Source organism: Acanthopagrus latus, chromosome 23 (genome assembly GCF_904848185.1).
Source record: "Acanthopagrus latus isolate v.2019 chromosome 23, fAcaLat1.1, whole genome shotgun sequence".
Classification (NCBI taxonomy): Eukaryota; Metazoa; Chordata; class Actinopteri; order Spariformes; family Sparidae; genus Acanthopagrus; species Acanthopagrus latus.
The window spans coordinates 23,266,180-23,291,861 of NC_051061.1; the positions used below are offsets into that span (position 1 = coordinate 23,266,180).

Here is a 25,682-nt window from a genome sequence, read left to right on the forward strand (position 1 = left end):
TCACACTGTATGTGTGTGATGACGTCACTATGTCACGTGATGTACGTTGCAAAACGTGGTTACAGTGGTGGGAGGGAGCACAGAGGCAGGCTTTCATCATATATTACGGTTTATTAACTTATATAATCTTTTAGCTCAGGCTGTTCTGATTTCAGGGATATGAAAGACTTAAAAAAAAAACAAGATATCACATCACAATAAGCAAAGAAAACAAATGTAGTCTCTGGCACATCTTTTTTATTCTCTTCTGCCGAGTTCAAAGGCTGGATGTGTAGAATTGGCGGCGTTACCCTTTAACACAGGTGTGGTTTGTTTTCAAACTGGACCTGATGTTGCTGCGGCGCCCTGATGCCGACATGTAAACACTTAAGGTGTTAATGTGAACACACAGACCCCACGCGACGCTCACGTTGCGAGGACGGCTAACGACCGCTGTCACGGCGTTAACATCCTCTGCGTCCCCGTCTCGGATCGCTGCGTAACGACCGAGCTCAGCGGCTGCGGGAGCAGAAAAGGTGCGACTTCCTGCTGTGACGGGAAAAAAGGTGTGGCCTTGTGTGTGATTCGGTGCTCCCGCCGCCGCCGCCACAGCGGCTCTGCCCAGCAGTGGTATCAGCATGACACGCGGCGAGCCTTCACATCCCCAACACACAGCCCCTAATTACTGCACAGCCCTGCCAGTTCTCAGCCCTGGGCCAGTACCGGCTGCTCAATGCCAAGGTGTAAACACTGCATTATTAACACTACATACAGTCTGTGCACACGGCTATGTTTAATATACTCCACGTATGTCTACACGGAGGCGTTACTTTAGTGGGATTCTTTACATGGAGCCATACAATAGATTTATTGTTTCCCAGACAGTGAGCTCCAAAATCACCAGATGGGCAATTTGCTGCGTATAGTGTAATGTATGCTTACAAATGATGTTTAATGATGTCTTCCAGGGCCGGGAAACAAAACATTACTGTTTCTGAGGCTAAATATGCAGGCGGTGTCAGAACGCGGGAGTTAAAGAAGTAAAACCGTGAATTTTCTTGTTATTTTGTGCATATTTATCGGCTGTCAGGGAGTCTTGATGCCATGAAGCAGTTTCTCCGCTGTCATTAGAGTAATCCACAGCCCACACATGAGATAACTTATCAACCACTCAGTTTTTTATTTCAGGAAGTGAAAAACAAAAGTGAAGAGCAGCCGAGGCTTAAAGCTAATCCACCAAAATCTCTACCTGCGCAGGGCAGGCGCGTATCCCAGCATGCACTGCGTGAGAAGCAGGGTGCTCCCCAGACTATTTCAGTCCAACATGGGGCCGATGTACTTTAACAGACTCGCATCACTATTCACACATTCACAGGAAGTTCAGATCGTATGTAGCTCTGTTAAACACCAGGTTTCAGCCCAGCTGCCTGAATGTACTGTCGCCATTTTTATGTTCCTGCGAAACCACGAATACGTTAAAATCTGTACGTGTCATTTAACGTCCACGATAAAAGTATATGAGCTCCCTGTGACACCAGGAGGTGGCGAGGTGACAGCTCAGCGTGACGGCTGCTGTTTACCAGGTGGTTTTACAGTCATGTCGGCACATTTTTCAGCTGCGTTTGTGGTAATTCAAATCAAAACATTATATTTTAAAAACCCCAGTCAAATGCTTTTTGTGCCGTAAGCTAACCAGAGCGTACGCAACGTGTTGTCATGACATAAACATTTACAATTACAAGAAATGGAAGAATGCAGGTGCAACATTAAGAAATGTAGAAACATATTTGTGTGTGCAGAAATGTATCCTAGGATTGGATCGCTAAAGAAAACTTGTTTATAAGATTTGTTTGTTTTTTTGGTGAAAAAATATTGATATGATGATATTCATTTTGCCACCAAGCCACAGACCACTGCTCAAGTCTGTGTTACAGCATTTCTAAGCCTGAAAACAACCGGGTCCTTTTAGCGTCACGTCGGTATATTTTCCAGTCCTGTTTCTGGTAACAAACCCATTCATTATATGCTAAAATTATCTTTTTTTCCGATCCTAACAAAGTGTCTAAACCGACCCAGATCATGAACACAGTGTTGTGACAAGATACAGTTAAGAATAAACCAGAAAAAAACATTTACTCTGGTGACTGGGTCGTAGGTTTGGACCTCTGACAATAACAAACCTTACATCTTTTTAAAGGGGTTACTACAGTCCTCTTATCCAACATCCTTAGAAATAGTTAATTCTAAACTACATTACGCACATGCTTGAAATCCTGGAGCGACTACTTGTATGAGAAAAAATATATATTTACACAAAATAAGACGTCTGACAATCAGGCGGTCTGCTGCCTGACGCTGCTGCTGCTGCATGAATGAATCCCCTCCTGTGTGTATCTGTTGGTATTATGCAGCGTATGAGGAGCAGCTCGCTGTGTACAGGAATTATCAGCAGCAGCGAGCGATTACAGGAGTTGGTATCACCAGCAGCCAGGTCGAGTCGAGCACGCGGGTTTACAGTAATCTCAGCTGGGAGCAAATCAGAGGGTTTGTAGAGCGACGGAGGGGAAGTGTCAGTCATCAGGCGCGCCGCTTCACGCCAGCTGCACTTTGTGCTGCTCGTTTTCTCTGCGACTCTTAGAGGCGGCGGCGTTTCAGTCAGTTTGTTCAGAAACCACCTGAAATGTCACGTGATCGCTCGAAACTCCAACAAGGTGCCGAGCCACAAACTGGATTTTTAGTTTTAGTTTCTTTTTTTTTTTAATGATGCTCGCCCTCCTGCTGTCACATCTTTGTTCTCTGATCAAACTTTGATGCAGATGGAGTTTAAATCCAGCTTTAATGGCAGCAATGTTCGACTTTGATTATGTTTTAAACGAGAAAACGTAAAAGATTATCTTGAGATAACAAACACACTCTGGATCACTCAGAAACATTTAGTGCAGAGCTTGTTTCTCTTGGATAAACCCAGAATTATTAAATTAATTGACTATTATAGCAAAGTGAACACTATAGTTTCATTTCTGGAAATGAAATTTGATTTTGTATTCAAATATAAAGTCCAGAAATCAGCTCATGTGACCATTTCTCTGCTGAGTTTGTGAGTATTTCAGTTTGAATAACGCGACTTCCTGTCACTACAAGAATAAAAGTAAAAATAGAAATACAGTATGTAAAACTTTTTTAACTTCAATATGTGAATCAATACACTATCAAGTTATACATGTTAGTGAATAAACCATTTGAAGTATTCTACATACATCTTGACTCTTGCTGAAGTAATATATATGTTTTTTTAGCACATTGAAGTGGAGTATATTCTGAAAATATTTCAGTTAAAGTACATTTTATTACAATTCAGTGTTCTGTTTTTGCACGTGGGAATGAATCTGGTCTGGTTAGGTTTAGGAAAAGATCATGTTTGTGCTGCAAACAGCTGGAAATCATCCTCGATGTCAAAAATATACGAATGTTACGACTCTGCCACCTTCTGCTCCGTCACCCAACAACATGACCATCAGCTCATAAACGTGAAATGTTCACGTGACACGGAGCGTCTTGTAGAAATGTCGGATACGGTTCATAAAAAAAAAACCGTACAAATTCGACAGCAGGTTTCGCAGAAATGTTAAACGCCAACATTTTACTCTCCTGGTATGTTGCCGGCTCAGACAGAGAGAGAGAAAAAACTGGAAAAAATCTCCCGGAGTCTTAAATGTTGTTTCAGTTTGAGGATTTCAAAGCGGCGGTCTCTCCCTCTGCTCCCCCCCGACTCTCACCGTGAGCTTTATTTAGTACAGAAATGTCAATACTTACCTGTGGAGCTGATGAAGACAGTTAAAAGGAGCCTAGCTGAGGATCCTTGTCGGCGAGTTGTAAAACAGGTCACTCCATAAAGTGAAGTGTGTGATTAGAGAGGAGTAACCTCAGAGACTGGGAGGATGGAGCTGCGTCTTCCTCCGCCCGGCCAGAATCTCACACCAGCTGAGACCAGACAGCGCAGGCGTTTGATGAATGGGGACGATAGGTCGAGCTCGCCGTAACTATCGCCCGGATCTCCGCTGGGATCATGTGGGGTTGGAGAGTGAGAACTCGTAGAGGGGGAAGTGCGTCTCGTTGTCTCCTCTGGAGTCTCTGTAATGACAGAGATCTGAGCCGAGTTTGACAGAAGTTGCTCTGAGGTGAGATCATCATGAAATATTAAGACAACAGAGCTCGCGTCGGCGCGAGTCGGAGACAGACGGACATTTTAGGCAGAACGCGCTCCGTGTGAGGCCTTCACTTCCTCTCCTCTTTGAAAGCTCCATCTTTGTAATGGATGGCAGAGTCTCCGGGGAGTGTCTAGACTATGGTGGGAAAATCTAAATGGTCGGGGGGAAAAGCCACTCGCATCCTCGGTAGAGCGGCGGCGGCGTGGAGCGGGAGGAGGAGGAGGAGGAGGAGGAGGAGGAGGAGGAGGGGGGGGAGACAGGAAGAGCGGGTCCGCACCTCCGAGCAACGCCATCTTAACCCGACTTCCATTTTTCATCTGTAATTGAAGGAGATTCCTGGAAAGGAGTCGTGGGGATTATGTGTTGCCGAAATGCCCTCAGATTCTTATTTCCTACCTTGTTTCTAATCTCTCCCAACCTCAAGTGCCCTCAGCTCCAGACCATGATGCTCTCTGTCTACATCCACTCCACCCCCGCCTGTCTGGCCCTTCCCCTCCGCTCTCTCCCTCCTCTTCTCCTTCTCCTTCTTCTTCCTCTTTCCCCCTCCCTCGTCCCCCCTCAGTTATTTATGAACGGGACTTGAAATAGACTTTAGTATTTGATAAAAGCGTGATCCTTAATCCGAGTTGCCTGAGAAGTGCATTTCATTTTTATCCCCCCCCACAACCGCCACCGCCACCAGAGATTGATGGAGGAGCGAGGCGGGTTACCCACTCTGTGATTGCTAATGTAAATTCATTGGGTTCTGGTGGACATGTAGAAAGATATGGAGGTCTCGCATGTGCACGGTAATGCCACCAATAAGAGATTGTGTGTGTGTGTGTGTGTGTGTGTGTGTGTGTGTGTGTGTGTGTGTGTGTGTGTGTGTCTGTGTGTGCAAAATAATAGAGAGGCTGTATTGTGATGGGAAGAGGATGCGTGTCAGGGTTATATGATGCATGTGTTGATTTATTCTGGAATAAAGCGTTCTCTCTAAAACATCACAATATTTGCACACACACAAAAAAAATAAATAAATAAGAAAATCACTAATTGCGATTCCTTTAGTGCCTCCACCACGCCGCCCTCCACGCCGCCTCGCGTCTCGGCGTTCGCTCTCCTGAAGGAGGTGGGAAAAATAAAATGGGTGATAAATTTAAGATGACAGTTCCGCCATATGAACGAGGCCCCTCGTGTATCAATCCGCTCAAAGCCAGCTGCAGATTTAACTCGGCCTCCTTATGTGGCAATTACTGACGGGTAACATAACCTGAAAAATATCTGCTCTGTTCATTACGCCAATGTTCCTCTATAGCTGGCAAATGTTCTTTAGGATCCTACAGCAAATTAGCTCATCCCCCCAGGACGTCTTTTATTGGATGATCCAGCACTGGAGGACGCCGCAAAACCACTCGAGCTCTCCGCAGCCTGCCCCCGGTCGCCACAGGGTTAATATTTAAAAGGCGCGAGCTCCCAGTCGTGTATTGATGATATGTTTTGAAAATTGCTGAGGCAGGCTCATTGTTACAGTGCTGTCTAGAAGATAGCCAAGCCCTCCCTCCATCCTCCCTCCCTCCCTCCCTGGTTTCCCCTCCCCCTTTACAGCCGCCAGATGGAAAACACAGTAAAGCATGTAATGTAATATAGCTTGGCGCACAAAGGTGTTTCACACCAACTTCATCTGGCCTCTGATCTGCCACAGAAAGGGGTTTTTTTGTTGTTGTTGTACCAAACACAGCCCTGGTCACCAGCTCGTGGTCGGTCGGGGGTGAGAACAGAGAGATTACAAACATGGAGACAGAGAGAGAGACATAGAGAGAGAGAGACAGAGAGAGACAGAGAGAGACAGAGAGAGAGAGAGAGAGAGAGACAGAGAGAGAGAGAGACAGAGAGAGAGAGAGAGAGAGAGAGACAGAGAGAGAGAGAGACAGAGAGAGAGAGAGACAGAGAGAGACAGAGAGAGAGAGACAGAGAGAGAGAGAGAGACAGAGAGAGAGAGACAGAGAAAGACAGAGAGAGACAGAGAGAGAGAGAGAGAGAGAGAGACAGAGACAGAGAGAGAGAGACAGAGAGAGAGAGACAGAGAGAGACAGAGAGAGAGAGACAGAGAGAGACAGAGAGACAGAGAGAGAGAGACAGAGAGAGAGACAGAGAGAGAGACAGAGAGAGACAGAGAGAGACAGAGAGAGACAGAGAGAGAGAGAGAGAGAGAGAGAGAGAGAGAGAGAGAGAGAGACAGAGAGAGACAGAGAGAGAGAGAGAGAGAGAGAGAGAGAGAGGGACGTCAGCAGCTAAAAGCTAAAAGTAGAAAACAAGTGGAAAATAGGCTGTGCCTCCCAACTGCCTGTGGCATACTTTAAGGTTTTCTCTGAGACCCCTCCTCCTCTTTCTTCTTCTTCTCCTTCTTCTTCTTCAGCATTGTCTTCTTCTTCTCTTCAATGAACTAAAACTGCCACAACTTCAGTGCAACATCTCAGTCACAGAGAGAAGAAAGGGGAGCGATCCGTTAGCCCTCCACTATCACCAGCATCATCATCAACACGAGCCTCTTCCCCTCCCTCTCCCCCCCTCCTCCCCGCAGAGCTCTCCCAGCTTCCTGCCTCCCCCCTTCCTCCCTCGCCCCCCTCCTCCCCGGGACGCTGAATTTTACAGTACCGTCTGCAGGATCCCGGTTTGTTCGGCGCACTCCTCTATGCAGAGCAACACGGCTCGGGTGGAGGAACGCTGGAGGCAGCTGTCAAGCGCAGGCTGCTGCTGCTGCTGCTGCTCTAGTTGAGCCTCGGCGCTGTACCGACTGATTTCACATTCGCCAATAAGAGACGGCACAGGGGGGAGAGAGAGAGAGAGAGAGAGAGAGAGAGAGAGAGAGAGAGAGCAGAGAGAGACAGAGGGAGAGTCTCGAAGTGAGTGGTGTGGAGAGGCAAGTGGAGTGGAAGAGTGTCAAAAGAAAAAAGAGGTTACAACACCTCCCCAGCTCTCTTTTTTCCCTTTTTCTCTCGTCTTCTTGCCTTTTTTTTTTGCGTCCCCCCTCCTCCTCCCCTCCTCTCTCTCTCTTGTGTTGGCTCAAAGGAAGAGGAGGAAGAGACAGAAAAAGGGGGGTTTTTAAAAGAAAAAATAGTAACTGACGAGAGCGAAAGAAGAAGAAGAAGAAAGAAGAAAGAAGAAGAAAGAAGAAGAAGACGGGGGGGAAACCTGACGTGAAGCCTCAGTGGAAACAGGGACCAGTAAAGAGCTCTGTGGTCCAAAAGAACCGCTCGGACTCCTCCTGACTCCCACACTGGCTGGACTGGTCCCAGCGCTCGGCCCGTCTCTCCTCCGCCCGCCTGCCCACACCTGTCCCACTTCCACCATGATGATGTACTTTTGGGTGAGTACCGGAACCACAAAGTGTGGATCTGCTTTAGCGCTCGCACACCGCTCCGGCATGGGTGGAGAGCCGGTGTGTGTTTACAAGCGAGTGTGTGTGTGTGTGTGTGTGTGTGTGTCATATGCGTCAGAGCCCCCCTTTACAGTATATACAGTAAGAGTGTGTGTGCATGTGTGTGTGTGGCACCTCCCACATGCATGAACAGAGCTGATGGTTTTTCCACTTCCATGTGTTTTATTGATGCTGCAGCCAGATGCTACGGAGGCCTGCGCAGCGTCGCATTTATTCAGCCCTTTAACTGAGCGAGGAGGAGGCGGAGGATTGTTCCCCCCCCCCACCTCCTCACACTTAATACCCTCACAACTTATTGTTATTCAACTTCACAACTGACAGTCAAAACTACCCAGCATGCAGCATGTCTGCCATTTGAAACTGTGTCCCCCCCCCCACACACACTCCTCCGATTTTTAAAAACAAAAAAAACGCCGTCTGAGAAGCGAAGTGCTGCAGGGTCTTCCAGAGACACTTTGTATTTGTGATTTCTTCGTCTGTGTTTCAGTCGGTCACATATCCACGTCAGGCCTTCTATTTGTTTTTTGTTTTTTTCCCCTTTTCTGCCTTTTCATAAATTAAGCAGCATTAAAGTGCAGAATGAGGATGATTACAGATTGTTAACCAGAGCTGCTGATTAATTCTGTTTGAGATCATGTGTGATTAGTCAGATTGGTTTTGTCTCCTCCGTGGTTTTTTGTATTCTCACCACAACAATATACCCGCCCAGTGATCGCTTTTCGTTTCTGCATTCATACTCTCTCTCTCTCTCTCCCCCCATTTATTTTTCTTCTTTTTCATTTTTATATTTCTCACTAATGCACACTGCAGATCATTTTAATCCTCCCACCGTCGTGGCTAACGTGTGCTTTGCACCTTCGCAAGGAAGCACAAAGTAAATGAAATTATTTTCCAATGCATCACATATTTTTTTCCAGAACTGCCACAGTAAACAGTTCGAGGCTGTAATGCAGTTACAGATGTGTCTCCTGCAGACGGTGTGTGTGTGTGTGTGTGTGTGCAGATATTGATCTCCAGTTCAGATTTCTGGGGAGAGAGCATCTTTTTTGGGGGAGGCTGGATGGAAGGAAAGTTATTTTACGTGGATGACTCCATTACGTGACTTAATACCTGAACCGCAATTCTTTTTTTTTTTTATTATTATTATTAAAGCGTGGAAGTGAGAGCAAAACATGAATAACAAAAAACCCACTTTAAGCGTGCCATGAATGAAACAGCGCCGTATTGATCCCGAGCTCAGATTTCTGGAGAGAGAGGATGTTTGGGGGCCGAAGAGTCGAGCACAAGAAAAAAGTTTTAGCTTTTTGTGTTTCCGAGTCGAGTGGAAGTGACAGGAAGGTGTTTCATTTCCAAATTGTGTCATAACTTGAGGAAAGTAATCCAGTGTGTGTGTGTGTGTGTGTGTGTGTGTGTGTGTGTGTGTGTGGAGGCCTCAGTCTAACAGAGGCCTTGCTGATGCCTCCTGGGTGTCGGTGCTGATCCGAGCCCGGCTCGTCACTGTCTTCTGGTCCTCTTTGAAGGTGTAGCTCACCTCTCCTCCTCCTCCGGTTTCATCACTAATAGACCCTGCGGCCGGTCGGAGCGATGGCCACACACAGGTGGAGGCGGGAGCAGTTTACAGCCCCGCAGGCTCGTCGGTGCGACGCTGGGCCTCGACTGAAGCGAGGCTCAAGAGCCGCTGCCTCTGTTTGCTCTGTGCGCTTCTGAGCGGATCCATTATTGTGGCAAAAAAACACTTTCACGTTCTATTTGCTTCAGAAGAATCATTCTGCTGTGAGATATAATTCAATATGTGACTCCTTGTTTTTGTATCATTTCCTTTCTAAAACTCCACAATCGATAATTATTTAGCATCAGATTTCTCATTTTCTAAACGATCGCAGACGACAAATGTCCCAAAAAAACATTTCCGCACTGAGAAACTGGATGTTGTTGTTTTACGCCATTTTGTGTCCAGGACAGTTACAGCTGATAGTTACTGTATGTAGACAGATCAGATCAGACCAGAGATGTGTACGTTTATATTATAGACTGATCAGTAACGTCATATATAAAGATAAACCTCTTCACTCTTTCACATGTGGTGTTTATGACTGTTTCCATATGTCCAGTGAGGCTGTACGATGTCCTGATCACCAGCTGGTAGATCTCCAGCGTCTCAGCCGCAGTTACACTTCATTTCTATCCGTGTGTGTCGCCGTGTGTCATTTTGAGACGAGGCATCACACATTCAAAATGGCGGCTGCACCAAGAACCTCTGGATTTACAGTTAGCAGACAGTTAAAGCTGCTTTTCACAACCAAATAGTCGTTTTTGTTCAGTTTTCTTTGCCAAACAAGCAGTTTAAAGATGCCGTCAAGGGTCGAGAATACTGTGACTGGGCGTTTTTGACACTCACATGATTTGTAGATGGAATAATCGATGAAATAATCATTAACATTTACAAAGAAGGACAGCGTTTGTTAACTGAAGCCCTAAAGTGTGAAAATATATATATATAAAACATTACAGTGATGTAAAAATGCTGAAACTATTATTATGATCAGGAGAAAATAAACCAAAAACTAGTTAAATGTATCGTTATTAATCAATAAAATATGCCAAATACTATACTCAGTATATGAATCTGCACTTTTCTATTACATTTAATTTAATTTCTTCAGGTTTTGGATTGTAATAGTAGCAGATCGTAGTTGGTACTGATCAGCTCTCTCAGTTCAGTTCCCCACAGTGTGGACCAGAAAGTTCTGATCTAACTATCAAAGCAAGCAATTTGAAAGCAAAGCAGGGGGGTGTCAGGAGATTATGAAGGAACTTCTTCATAATTCTCTGACACGATGATTGAACTATGCATTAATTAAACTGAAAAATAATCAGAAAACAGATTAACAGACAATGAAAAAGTTAATGATCCTCGGTGCCCCGAGGTAATAACGCAGGCAGTGACATAACTTTGTTTTCAGCTGCCGCGAAATAGAAAAAAAAAGCCGGAGTGTGCAGGTGTGAGGCGATCGAGAGACGACTTCAGCGTCACGTGACGAAACAGGAAGTGGAGTTACAGAAATGTGAACGTCTCGATGTTGTTGTTGGGCAACACGGACTGGAAGAGTCACGTGTGGTTCGTGAGAACAGAAACATCACAACCGGTGTGTGATCAATGATTTACCACCCATCCCTGCTATCGATAGTGTGTGTCCATGTGTGTGTGTGTGTGTGTGCATTCGTCGGCCAGCGTTTAGCTGCGAGAGCAGGGTGGGACCGCCTCCTGTTTGAACTGCAGGTGGTGAGCATTACCTGCGGTCCCTCCGGAGGCCTGTCAGCCGTGCATCAGTCTGGGGAACCTGCAAGCTCCCCTCATTAGAATATTTATTCACCAAGCAGATGTTCTTATCCAGGGCAATTACCTTTGGCTTACATTTCCCTATTGCCCACTGATATAGATGAATGTGTATACAAAGACGTCCCAGGTTATGCATGGGGCCCCTGGGTGCCACCCACCTCACTCCCCCCATATGCACGGTGGGCGAAAGCCAGCGAGCGTCTGGTCTGCCACACAGAAAACCCAAAGCCAACCTCAACTGCGCCGTGGTAATTGGAGGAAGTGGAGGCGACATCTCCTGCGATGGCCACACAGTGATGGAGAGACGGCCTGTATATCATTCTCTCCACCCGGCTGTTCCTTTGCATTAGAGACAGAGAGAAAAAGGGAAGAAGCATGGAGTGGAGAAACCATGCATGCTTCTGTCCTCCCCTCAGTGTGATGAATAATTTAGCAGTGCAGGGCCCTCGCTGTCGAGTAGAGATGGTGGTAATGGGGAGACTGGATATATACGGCATGGCAAGGAGCAATGGTTTACGTTAGACTTCCCCAACCAACGCACTCAAGTGTGCCGCAGGCTGCTCACATGGAGTGTTTTGGCCTGCGTTAATGCTTTGTTTTTTATCTGTGCGGGGAAAAAAAAAAAATAAAAACCCGACAGAGACGTCCACGAGCAGTGGCTTAAAAATCAGGAAGGAGCCGGTTTGAGGCTTTTGGAGCGGCGGTCATTAGTGGAGTGGATTCCCTTTAGGCACACGTTCAATCAAAGCTGCTGTGGTCTGGTCGTATATGGTGCATTATACTGCAAATTGTATCAGTAGGTTAGATTTTCTTCCCGAGATGAAGAATGGCCCGGAGCGCTGCTACATCTGCACGCTGTGCATATATACGTTCAGCATGTGTTGTGGTTACAATGCATGCATATGTGTTCTGAGCCTCTGGTGAGACATTACACACCCACTCGCAGGCGTTTGCAGTCTAACCGGCGGAGGATGTTGAAATTCATGGCGGACGGTGTGTTGGAGGCAGAGCTGATCAGCCATTCCGGGCGGGAGGGCAGCGAGTCCAGGCCGCCGGTTTCATATTGCAAGATGAAGTGCTTGCGATCGTTTGTTAATGTATTAATTGATCTGTGTCCTCAGACGGGCGAATCAGGAGTAGTGTCACGTAGACTCTTTAGTACTCCCCGAGACGCCTTCATTAGCTGCTGCTGGCCGGCTCTCCACCCCCATTACAGGACGGCGTTGCCACACACTTTACCTGACTGCTGTAATAACTTTAGACATTTCTATCTCCCCGGCAAGTCCTCCGACAGCCAGAACGGTTTGGGGGCTTAACATCAAATGTGAGGCGCTTCTTTGAAAGGCTTATACTGCAGGTGATTCACTCCGGGGCGTCACGTGGCCTTGTTTTGTCTGCGAGTTGTTGCTCTCCTTTCCTTACAAGTTTCAGTAACGGGCTGTTGCAATCAAGTCATTAACTTCCAGCTCAATGTTTTATAATCTGGAAGGCACACAAGGCCTTTGTAGCAGCGCTGTTACATCAGCTCCGCTACAAAGCCGAGCTAAGGAAGCAAGAGGAGCCGCTACATCCAGGAAACGTGTTATCTGCTAAACCCGCTAATACCGATCAGATTCCAGCGACTTCATCGGGCCGTGAATGTTTGAGATTTCTCCAGTTTGAATCAGAGAGCAGAGACGATCAATTCACGAAGAGAAGAGTGATAAAGTATATTTTATAAATTAAAAAAAAAAAAAAAAACCCAGGCCCCACCCTTCGAGCTCTGCGGGATCATTAGCAATCAGAAGCTTAGCGCTACTAGTAACAATAATTCTGTCAGCTCTTGGTCTGCGGCCCCTCGGGGCTAATGGGTCTAGAGCCCGGCTAATTGTGATTAGGGCTCTGACAGCAGGTTTTACTTGCAGGATTTTCACACCACAGTCCTCTTTGATATTAGCCGCACAGCTGATAAAGAGATTAGATACAGGAGGAGAGAGAGAGGATGGAGAGGAGAGAGGGAGGGAGGGAGGGAGGGAAGGGAAGGATGGAGGAGGTGGTGGAGGGGGGGAGGTGTTCTTAAACTACAGAAAGACACCTACACGGGGGAAATCACTGGCGAGTTTAGCAGAGGAAAATAGATCCGGACGCAGTAAAAGCCTTGCGCTCGCTTATTGCACCTGCTATCATTAGCGCTTTTGTACACATGGTCAGCCTCCCAGGGAAAAGTCATTATCCAGCTGTGCCGTTATTTTTCTGCTGTTTTCTCCTAGTGGAGTGTGACTTCAGGGCTATAGCCAGCGCACCATTTAATGCCTCCAACACAATAAAGGACTCTAGCCTTAATGATGTGGGATTGGATGGCCATGCCTCAGGTTGTCCAGGGGGCTTGTGAGCTGTTACTACGAGCGGCCATTTTGCCTCGCCCCGCTTGCCGAGTCTCTCCGTGTCAATTCGGCTCCAGCCATTCCAGAGGAGGCAGAAATAAAATAAAAAAAGAAAGAAAAATCGGATTTAATGATTAACGGCGGCGGCGTTGTTTAAAAGGCTCCTCTCTCGCTCGGCTCGGCTCGGCTCGGCTCGCTCTCTCCGGGAGAACGAGGGAGTGAAGGAGTGCAGCCTTCAGCGGAGCAACAGTGAGGGAGCGGAGGAGCTGCTGGTGGAGTTGTAGGATGGAAAGTTGCCAGCGCATCGCCAACTTGCCAGAACACGAGGTGATATTGTCTGTTTCTCGCTCGTGACTGATGCGAACAAACCCGGATGAGTGAATCACACTCGGAGAGGGACGTGTGATTATGCAGAATAATGTTTTAGACTAAAGTGAAGCAGACATCTTTTTTTTTTTTTCTTTTTGGGAAGAATTAATTATTAAATGGACGGTTCCTCAGACAAGCAATGAAACAAGGACCTAAAAAAAAACTGGAGCAAAGGTTCAAAGCCGCACATTTGGTTTCCGTTAGGCGCTGACAGTGGGACTCGCAGTGAGTTTCCGGATCAGTACCATGTGTCATTTAAGCCTGGGAGGAGCAGAAACACACACTTCTTGGCAATTTCAGCTCTATGGCCTAAAATGCCCCCTTCAGCTGATTCTAAAGAAAGAAACCGCTTCTCTCAGCACTGATTCATTTGCAGAAGTTTGCTCTTCCAGCTCCAGAACGTACTTCGAACAGAAGTATCTGTTAAAGTGAGCATCCCCTCCTCAGCCCCCCGTTTGCCAAATGCCATTTCCCTCGTAATTATTTTCCTTCAGTCTTATTTATTTATTTCCACTTTCTGCGGTTGGCCTGTTGCGTTTGCCAGTAACTCCAGAAGTCTCTCATGGCAGTCCTTCATCCTCCTCGGCAGCGTTGCAGCAGAAGGCGTGTGCATTGCTAACACGCCTGTGCCATAGATATGCCCTGAAGTGTCAGCTCTCACATAAGGAAAAGATTGGAGGAGAGGCCCCTGTGAGAACGGCAGCAACATATCCACTGGCAACCTGCCACGCATGATAAGAAAACCACTCCTGCCCTCTCTCCTCTCCGTCTCTCTCTCCGTCTCTCTCTCCCTCTCGCTGCAGAGCAACAAATGTAATTTCCACTTTTTTTTTTTTTTTTTTTACACTCCGTTATTCAAATAGAATCATCAAGTCGCACTCATTAAAATGCAGAAACAAAAAAGAAAAAAAAATAGTTGGCAGGAGCTTCTGTCGCCGTTGTAATATCTCTCTCGCAAAGTGTTTATTTGCAGCTTTATTTTAGCCGTGAAACTCGTAGAAAGGTAGGAAAAAAAAAAACAGAAACACAAAAACGCATTACTCAACGGAAAACACAACAGAAAGCGCCGCGAACGATGACAAAATGCTGCGAGTAGTGATCGATTCCAAGAAGTGAAAAAAAAAGTTGAGACGCTGTGGTTCTTCACAATGAGTGTTTATTTACAAAAACAATAAAGTTTATTAGTTTGAATGTTACGCTCCTCATGTTCTGGATGTGCAACACGTTGAACTCTGCCTCATCGGGAAACTTTCCTTACATTATACAAACAAATGATATAATCTGGAGCCCCCACGCTCCGTCCTATCTGCATTAAAATATTCACATTTACACATATTTGCATGCGTTAATGTGCGGCGTACGCAGAGAGCCGGTCTCAGCGGTCGGAGCCGATACATGTTTTATGAAACACAAATCAAAAAACAAGCTGCACGTGATGTAAACGAGGCGTTCTGGTCATTTCCAGAGTGTCGGGAGGAGAACAACCTGCAGTGCTGCACACGGTGCATCGCTGATCCGCTGACTCCAGCGTTTTTACCCCCAATAAAAAAAGATAAGTAATGCGTTCAATATGTATCCACCAGAGTTTCAGTTTGCAGGAAAAAAAAACTATACTGTCTTCATATTAAGAAAGAAAATACAATTAAACACAAGCGAAGAGAAGAAGAAGTGAACGATAAAGACGTCGCAGACTGAGTGCTGCAGTCAGCACGGGCGAACCGCCGTCTCTGGAATCCACTCGCAAGCATTTACTCGTATTAATGTTTATTAAAGCTGCCGCGAGCATCATTCTCTTATTAAAGTGAGTGTTAAACAGCTGCATGCGCAGGTATCCCTGCCCACTTCATCCAATCAGGACAGAGAGTTCCAGAACGAGTCGCTTCTGTCGGCTCAGCAGCGGCGTCACGACAGGACGGAAACAACTCCAGAATAAAATCACAGAACGATGAAGTGAAGGTGATGGTGGAGAGTAACTGAGTACATTTACTCATCTACAGCTTAGAGGTACTTAAACGCATCGTCTCATCGATTCTGTGACACATAAGATTTCCAAATGATCCGAGAGAAAACTGAAGAGACATTCTGACTTTCTTCCTCATTTTATACTCACACATATTATCATTTCAGATTATGATTCAGATTATTAATACCTAATATAAATCAACTAATAAATAACAATATATTGTTAGAAGATTAAGACACCCAGCAGGATGTAAAGCAGGAAAAACTATCTCCACCTGTAACAGGCCAGTCTGATCAATGAGTACTTTTACTTTAACTACTTGGGTTGGGAGGATTACTTCAAAAATGTTCTCTGTTACAGTTAATAATTACTTGTTAATAATGTAGTCAGCATGTAATTATTGTGTTATTTAGTCTTAATAACAAGAGTTTTTAATCCTGTTAGTAATTTCTTTCAATGTGTCTGTCTTTTTTGTATGTCACAATATTTTTTATATTGTATTATTGTTATTTTATCTTAAATTAGAGTTCATCTGCATCACAGGTGTGAACAGTAAAGACAGAAAGTCGAGCTTCATGTGAAAATCCTCAAATGTAGCTGCAAAAATCACGAAAAACCAAATAAAAACAAGCCTTTTCGTTTCCACTCGTCCACTCTGGATCCTTTTCATACATGTGTTTATCTTTACAGCTGCACAGACTCCATTCAAAGCTTGTTATATACTCTTCTCAATCAATCCCTGCGAGTATAAACCCCTCTGTCACGTAAAAAAAGGGGGGTTAAGAAACAGTGTGGCACACAGGCCGTAAAATTAATGGCAGGAGAGTGACATTAGTGTTATAGGTTATTGACCGATTTCATGGAATTTATGACCCTAATCGAGAGGCGGTGTCAAAGGGAATGAAGCAAATAAGAGTGGCGCTGACAGCCGGCGCCGCGCTGCGACCACTGGACACGCCACAATTTGAGCCTGCCCAGTAAATTGTGACCGGGACTTTATACGTCTCGGCGGGGGCCACGCTCGCTCCGGCTGCCAGGGGTCCAGAGGCCGCGGCCCCGAGCCTACCTCCATCCCTGCAGGTCAGCCGGTGATGAGAAACGCTGCTTCATCTCACCTCATGTCAGGCTCGGCCTCTCCCGGTGTCAGCCGCCATCCCCCCCTCCGTGTGTGTGTGTGTGTGTGTGTGTGTGTGTGTGTGTGTGTGTTTACGTGCATCATGTGTGCACGCTCCTGTCACCCTGTTGGCTGGCGGAGGGGGGATGTGAGGCGAGGTGTTCGTTCTCATGTTGTTTTCATGATCATTATATAACCTGCTGTATGTTTGGAGCTGCCGGAGTCTGTTGCTGTGCCCGGTGCGAGCCGGTCAGAGCGGCGGCTGCTTAAAGCTCCACTAGAAACGGAAATATTCAGCAGCGTGCAAAGGGCCAGCCCGTAAAGATGACTGAACTCCTGCTGATAAATAATTCTCACTTAAAACGCTGTATAATGTGACACGGGTGTCACTTTATCCCCCATATACTGTATATATGTATGTATATATATATATATATAAATATATACTGTATATATATATATATATATATATATATATATATATATATATATATATATATATATATGTATGTATATATATATATATATAAATATATATATAAATATATATAAATAAATATCACGCGGGTGTGGCCAAAGACATCCACACAGCAACTGTTGGTCTTTTTAACCGTATTTAGTTTTGTTTGTTTTAATCTTCAATGCTCGACCAGAACTCTAAATCATTGTGTTTCATATGCTGCATTTAAATCTTATTGTGTGCTTCTCAAATCCCAGAAAATGATTAAATGCTGATGTTTGTTAGCTGGACACAAGATGCCTCCTGCTTCACTGTGACGTCCAGGAGCCTTCAGGTGTTCGTGTCACACTTTGTGTTTGTGTTGAGTATCGTCCCAGGTTTGGTGTCATCGTGACGTGCAACAATAAAAGCTGCATCACAACCTTTTTTTGCATCTTGATACAAATGCAGAAACAGCTCCTGTTTTCAGCGACTAATCTACGAGAAGTCTGTGTGATATCACCTTGTTGAGTCTGATGTGAGGGATGTTGGATTCATGGGAGTTTGCAGCCTGTGAGTGACGTCCAGGCTCTGCACTCGCAGCAAACTGCAAACATTTTTTGATTAATTTATCAACCGCAGCAGGGCTGGATAAAAAATGTTCTCCCCTAATAAATCAGCCCAATCATTTCTAGAAGGATTAATTATTTTGAAACAGAGCTGCTCAAGTAATCTGGAGGAAATTCATATTGTGGGGAAAAAAACAAAATGTCAGTATTTCCCTGAATACTGCAGCGATAACGCCGATCACGCTCGATGGCCCCGCCTCTTTAAAAACGCACCGTTTCAATGAACTCAGAGAACATTTACACTTTGAGCCTTCTGGTTTTAAACTCTGCACAGTGAAGCTCAAACATCCAGAAGAAATAAAAACTCTTCTGTGACTGCAGGGAACTCTGACGCTCACGTGACCCGCTGAGTTCTGATCAGAAACGGTTTTCTTGAGTCTGCTCGTCAGGTGCGGCGCTAAATACAGGCGAGGAATTAATATTTAAATCAGGCTCGCTTTGCCCAAAGACGCTTCCATTCATCTAAAAATAGCAGCTGACATTATCTCGTTGTCAACAACTTGTCTCGGACCCTCCGGACGAGCTGTGTGAGGACGGTCAGCGGCGCCGCGGCCCGTTCTGCTCCGGCACTCTGTGGCTTTTTGTCTGTGCAGCACACTAACCTGCTTAAAATCCCTTTAGTGTGGTTCTGACATGCTGTGCTATCACAGCGCGGCCCGTGCTGAATGTATAGAGCCATTCAGACACTGTGCAGAGCGGAATGAGTTTTATCCAGCGGTTGACGATTGAATGTAATGGCGCTCTCTCCGGGGAGCAGAGAGTTTTTCTATCCACTGATGTTGGCGCTGATACGATGCAGCGCTCGCTCCGGCGCCGCTGAGGAACAGCTCGGCCTCGGATGTTTTAAATTATGCATTTTCATGACTAGAATATGGGGAAGACTGCGTGCCACTTCTGGATGTTTACATTAAACAAAACGGACACAATGTCTCAGAGCGTTACGTAACCCATGATGCACCAGTGTTGCTTCTGTTGCTGCCATCACATGAAACCACGAGGAGGATGAAAAGTTGTTTCGCTTTGGTGCAAAAACGCACGAGCGTCACATAAACAACGCTGATGGTTTTACAGCTGACGACTGACGTGCGATGAGAATTAATATCTACTGTATGAACGTCATTGTTTGTGCTCTGAGGGCTTCATGACAGCTTAATCCCAAGACGCAACGCAGACAAACAGAAAATAAATTCCTCGGCGGCGCTGATTGATGACGCGCCGACAGACGGGACGCCGTTTTTCATATCGCGATGAACATACAACGCGAGGACGACCCCCCCCCCGTCCTCATCGTCAGCCACGCCGCCGGTATTTGACAGAGAGCACAGTTGTATGCTTTTTAATTAAAAAGAAAAATTCAATAACCTTATCAAGACTTGCCATTTTAGTTTGAGACGTATCGATCGTCGCGTTCAGTTATGCAGATCCGCAGCTTTTCATCTTCTGGGCAATTCTGCGTGTCGGCCCTGTGGTTACTGAAAAGATCTCATTTCAGAAAATCTATTTCATATATTATTCAGGTTATGTTTAGTTCAGCTTACAATACAATATTCAAATATGTTGTCAGGCCGTGTGGAGTGTGTCTTAATATCAGAGGGCGGCAGATTGGAGGTTAAAAACCGAGTCGAGCCGGAGCAGAACAGCAGCGAGATGGAAACACTTGTTCCTGTGGAATAACATGAAACGCGAGTTGGCGAAGAGTGTGTGAAGGTGAGTTCTTGTCACCGGAGACTCGGGACAAGATGGACAAACACCCGCGAGTGAGAGGAGGGAAACTGTGCCGCTGATGATCCGTCGCAGCAGGAGGCTAATTGCCCACACACCTCTGCGCATCTCGCTCCTCTTCTGTTTTGTTCAATACGTCTGCTAATGGAATTAAAAACATGTTGCCAGGGGTCTTTGCAATTTAGAAAATAAGTCCATTAAGTTCATTAATTTAATAATGGGCAATAATAATGAATAAAAAGTATTGCTCAATTAGAGGGAGGAGGGGGGGAAGCGTACGGTTGGCTGTTTCACATTCATTCGAAATCACCTCAGTGTGCAATAGCTTAATGAGATTATAATGGAATTGATATCACATAGGTAGTGAATTAAACCGTTACCAGAGAAGCCATTAGGAATGAAATTCTAATCCTGAAACACTTGTCACAGCTAAAATAGGCTTCTACTTTTGTTATTAGCGTCAGTAGAAGTGATGAGGAATCAAACGAGAACACAGTCTGAAGGTGAGTCCGTGCCGCCACCATCACCGCCGCCGCTGCTGATGATGATGATGACGGAATAAAGTGATTTTCCTGGATGTGTGTTAATAGCCGTGAATGTCAGGCGGTCCCTCAGTATTTGTTTGCTATTGTATCACGGGGCTGTATTGGTGGCATCGGCCCCCGTTGATCCCCATCAGCGGCCCGCCTCCTCACGTTTCATAGCCCAGTGTTTCCAGACCGGCAAAGCTGCTGAGGACTTCAGTTAAAATTACACAGACAAGCACATTCATAGTAATCTAAAAAGGTCAGGATAAATTACACTGCTTATTTCAGTGAAAAAGGCCGGTAATGTGATCTGCTGCGAGTAGTTTTTCATGCCTCCTCCTCCTCCTCCTCCTCCTCGCCGCCGTTACGGCCGCAAAGATTTGACTCTTTGACTTTTACACGCTCGACACTTGATGTCAATTTACTGTCTCGGTTTTAAGACCAGGAGGGACTCGGACGGGATGAACTTTTCCTCTTTTCATCAGGATATTACAATAATTTGAGGTGTTTTATATTCATAATGGCTTTTTTACAGGAACACTTAAAATAATGTGTGGTCGGAGGATGTTGTTAAAATCAGAAATAGATTGGTTCATAATTTAACTTTTCATTTAACGCGGCCGCGCTGATACACCTTGTAAATCCACGTTATCAGCAAGTTTGTGCGGCTTCGGCGAGGCAAGCATGTCAAAATGTATTATTAGTGTCAGTCTTAATGTACTATATATAATGTATAATGTGCTATATATAACAGATTCAATCAAAAAAAAGAAAAAAATGAGATCTGTGCTGTTTGAAAAATGTGCAAACAAGAAATTAATCAGAAAAAAAAGAGAGAGTGGAAGAATTTAGAGGAGTTTGTAGCGGAGCTGTCGTGCCCTTGGCTCACAAACTGAGCCTCGGTCTGTTTTATGTTGGAGAAACAGTTCAATAAAAATGATTCAGATTGTTATTCCGCTCCAGACATGGAAATATTGTGTTTTCAGATCTTGTGGCTGCGCTTCAGATTCACAGCGAGCCGTCCGTCTGTAAACAGGCAGGAAATACAACCCAAACATCCAGGTGTGTCCTGAACGCACCTCACACACACACACACACACACACACACACACACACACACACACACACACACACACACAGCAGCTGCAGGGATTCATCGATCCATCGATCAGAAGAGACAGAAAGAAAATCATCTGCAACCATTCTGATCACTGTTTCAGTCAGATTCCAGCTTCTGAAATGAGAGAATTTACTGTTTTTTTCTTGAGGAGTTGTTGAGTTTTGGATGGTTGGTTGGAAGAAATTCAGCTTCTGGTACTGATTTTATGAAATCTGTTTCAACCAAACATTATAAAAGTCCCCGTCTCTGGCTGCAACCTGGTGTTTTCCTTCCATGTAAGAGACAGCCAATCACAGGCACTATTAGATCTGGTCTTAACGAGCATGCTGCGTTCTCATTGGCTGATGAGAATAACTGTTTCGGCCTTTGGTATCGTATCGAGGCAACGTGAGGCAAAAGTTTGACACTAAGCTCTCGGATTAAGTGACATATTTTACAGATATTTCACGTTGTAGTCGGTGCAGATCAATAACAGCACGGAACAGCTGATCAGCTGCACAGTTAACACACAGTCAACCCAACAGGTGCAGTCAGTTTGTGTTAAACAAGCGTTTTGGGTGAATTTTGTGCAGAATCACTGCTGTGATCGGAGCTTTAATGATTTTAAGGAACTTCTTGTTCAGTTCTTTATGCGTTTCTGTCGTTTTTTAATAACCGCAGACATCTAACAGGCTTGTTCTTTGATGAATTCAGTGTTTTCTTGATGCCTAGTTATTGTTTTATTACTCTTGTGTTAACTGGGGCTGTTTACAGCGAGTGTTCAGGTGGTTGGTTTGTCATCCCCGCCTCAAACACCGACACTTCGGGTTGGTTCAGTCAGTGTTTGGCGAGCTGGGAATGAAACTCAACAACCACATCACAAGTTTTCTTACACCCCTTAAAATCAGGAGCAGCGGGTTCTGGAGGATTCTGGAGGGTTTGGACCCCCCGGTCAGGAACCAGCGGACGAAACGATAAATAGTGAAAAAAAATAATCTGCAGAATAATTTATAAAGACTGGAATCATGACGGTCGTACGTACCACACACGGAGCGCTGCACTCTGCAAACTGACGGTTTTATTTCCTCATCCTGGACCACCGTGGTTTAAAAAAAAAATAAAAACGAAGAAGAAGAAGAAGTCAAATGAGGATTCTGGGTGATGTGAGAGGAGAGGAGCCGGGAGATGACAGCACTGAGCATCTTAAAAAAAAAAAAAAAAAAGAATGAAAGGAATTAATCAGTAAGATATGGTTGTCTGCAATATGAAAATAGGCTGGTGTGTGTCTGTGTGTGTGTGTGTGTGTGTGTGTGTGTGTGTGTGTGGCTGAGACAAATGGAGCTTTAACAGAAGAAGAAGACAGAAATGAAGGCACTGTTTGACAAAACGAGACGAAGAAACGAGGAAAGTCCCGCGTATACATACTGCACTTAATCCTGAGCAAAGCTTGTATACGCTCGCGCTGTATGTGCGCGCATATGGGCCAACATGTGTGCGTGTGCTTAATTAATATTTAAGCCACCTTCAGCATACCCTGGAAAGGAAGTAAAGGGGATTGTGTTCTCATGGATCCTTTAATCCTCTGAATTAGCAGTTTAATAACAAGAAGCCATTTGTAGATTAGTAAGATCAAGCTTCCGAGACGTGCTTGTGTACAATCTACTTAAACGCTTTGATTTTTTGATGTCGGGAAGAAGAAAAATTCCCTTCACACATCATCCTGCGTCTACAGCGAGAGAGAGAGAGCAGCTGTATGTATGGCTGCGACAGGAGGAAGGAAGGTACGACTCTGTTGTATTCTGGATTCTTGTGCAGAAACGATTAGCAGAGGATGTTAATCAACAGGAAACTCACTGATGAGGCAGAAACGCCACAATACGTCTCTCTGTGCTTCCTGCTTTGATCAGCTCCTGTTGGATTAGGTGTAGTTGGCAGTAAATATCAGAATTACTTATGAAGAATAACTCAGAATGTTTGAGGTTGTTGGGTTTATATTGTCTCTGCCGCTGCAGCCGTGCAGGGAAATGTATGCACCCGGGCAACAGATGCAGGAACATAAGTCTGGTTTTATGTCTTCTGCTGCATTGTTCCCGGTGTTATTGCGTTTTTACATTTTTGCTCTGTACGTTTCCGCTGCTCTCGCACTCTCACTGTCGCAGTTAGTTCTCACAGTATCGTGTCGACGTAATCTCCACAACTAGTGTCGATGAGAACGTGTGGCTTTTTTTTTTTTTACATGTCTAAAAGCGTTTTTCTTGATTAACACATTGAACGCTAAATTGTTCTTAATTAGAAGCACTTCACACGTGAAACTCTGGATGCATCTCTTCGGTCTTTATGTGGGAAAAAAGAGGGAGAGGAAAACAAAACAAAACACAAACGCACCAACTTGTCGAAGACGTTGCCAGATGAGAAGAGATGGGTGTAAATTCAAATCATGACATAATTTAAAGCGAGCTGTTGCAGCTCTGATGCACTGAAGGTGGCGTCCATCAGTCTGATAATCTAATAAACACCTTACTGCACCCAACACCACGACTGGAGGCCCGTTAACTCTCTGCATGGAAACAGTGAACACCGCACGATAAGCTAATCAAATAAAAACTTACTGGACTTCAACAAAGTTTGATCTCTTCTCTCTGGACGACGACAGATCAGCTGATGAATCCCGTTCATTGCTTTAGCCGACGCAGAGCATGACTGGCAGGAAAAAAGGTCACTCAGGATCCATATTTTACTTTCCTAATCATTTATCGAGAAATGACTCAAGTCAACTATAAATATAAGACGTCACAAAATGGTCAAATAATAAATATTTGTTGCGGAAAAGTTATCAAACAAACATAATAGTGTTAAATCTGGTAATACTGATTCTGTTTAAGAAGTTAAAATGGAATTATGTTCATTCATTCATTCAATTTGAACTTATTCAAGCTTTTAGTGGAAATGTAAATAAATATATTTGATTTCTGAGTGTTGGTCAGACAAAACTCTCAATTTAAAGATGGATTTTTGTCACTTGGGAACAAAGTTTTCACACAATCTCTGACACGCCTTAAAAAAAAAAAAAAAAATCCTCGTCAATATCTAGTTAAAGGTGCCATGTGGAGTTTTTATGATCAGGTCTCTGTTTTTTATTTGTATTCCACTTTGATTACCCATCATGCTGACGTATCGTAGAAACGCAGCGATGCACCGACAGTGGTGGAACCAGGCTGCAAACAATACACGATTGAAAACCTCAAATAAATGTGTTTTTGTGAAGAAAATCCAGAATGCTGACAAAATAATTTCCACCGAGCACCTTTAAACTGATCGTTACTTTCCTACCTTTCAGTGATAAGTGCAGGAGTGACTTTTATTTTGAAATCTTTGCTCAAAGAGCCGACATCTGCAACTTCCTGTCCTTGCAGAACCAAAGTGATGAGCTGATTAATCAGAAAAATAATAATATGGCAGAAAATAATTAGTTGTTTTGGATGTGAAGCAGGTCGGAGTGTCCAGCGTCGGTAGGCTGCAGGTTTATCTTTACGACCTCTCGTACAGTCGCTAATAAAACAGTCTGAAAAACCTTCGATCAATTTTATGTCTTTGGACTTTTCATTTAATTGTCCGATAGATTTTTCTGGAGTAAATTAAGTCATCGTTTTAAAAGCCCAAAGCGTCCTGGAGTGATTCCCTCCTGCTGAATATGTGGGAGTGATAAATAACTGATAGAAGAAGGAAAAAAAAAAAAAAAAGTTTTACTGTTTCACAATCATCTTATTTATGCGTTTCATTCTTGTTCATCACGACTGCAGCGTCTGATTAGAGTTTAAACCAATCAGAAGCCGGAACAGGTCTCACCTGCCTGCTGTGTGCACATACAGAGTGTGTGTATGTTTGTGTGTCTGTGACTGGTTGTTTCTGTGTGTGTGTGTTCAAAGTGTTGCAGTGTTTTGCATCAACACAGCCGCTCTGATCCTCACACACACACACACACACACACACAAACACACCCAGATCCCATCTTCCTCTATCGGCGCTCGGCGTCATCATTTGCCAGCGATGACAGCCGCCTCTGTTTAACCGCCGCAGATCAGCGTGTCACAGCAGCCGCCGTGTTCCTAATCATCCCCGCGCAGGAAATCTCCGTCTTTGTTGGCGTTCACTGATATCGTCTGTGTTATCCCCCCCCCGACTCTCCCACCCAGCCAATATCAGAGATTGATTGCTTTTGTCTTGTTATCGGGGTCGTTCAGGTGAGATTGACACGTGCTCTCCGGATGCGGAGGAGAGGGGGGTCCCCGGCACGGCTGCGGCGGCGTTGCCTTTTAAAACATGCATGATGACCCGCATGAAATGTTGATGATGAATAATCAGCTGCATCACGGGGCTGTAAATGGGTCAAAGTGACGGCTCTGCGCTTTCACTTTGTATTTTTGGCAGATTGTCGGTGTGAGCGCATCGGGTTTTTTGCGCAGGAGAAGAAAAAGAAATAGTGCAGAATCCGCTCGAGCTGTGAGCCGGGAG

General features: G+C 44.9%; 1 protein-coding gene across 7 annotated transcripts in view; it reads left to right on the forward strand.

The window, feature by feature from the left end:
• LOC119014606 (RNA binding protein fox-1 homolog 3-like) overlaps positions 1 to 25,682 on the forward strand; it is a 422,323-nt gene that overhangs the window by 287,058 nt on the left and 109,583 nt on the right. The window contains exon 1 of one of the 7 annotated variants that reach the window (XM_037089944.1): positions 7,243 to 7,533. The exons of the other annotated variants lie outside the window; for them this stretch is intronic. Within the exon in view, the coding sequence (XP_036945839.1) occupies positions 7,516 to 7,533 (18 nt within the window). The 5' untranslated portion in view covers positions 7,243 to 7,515. Of the gene's footprint in view, positions 1 to 7,242; positions 7,534 to 25,682 lie in introns of those variants that run through there. 7 annotated transcript variants of the gene reach the window in all.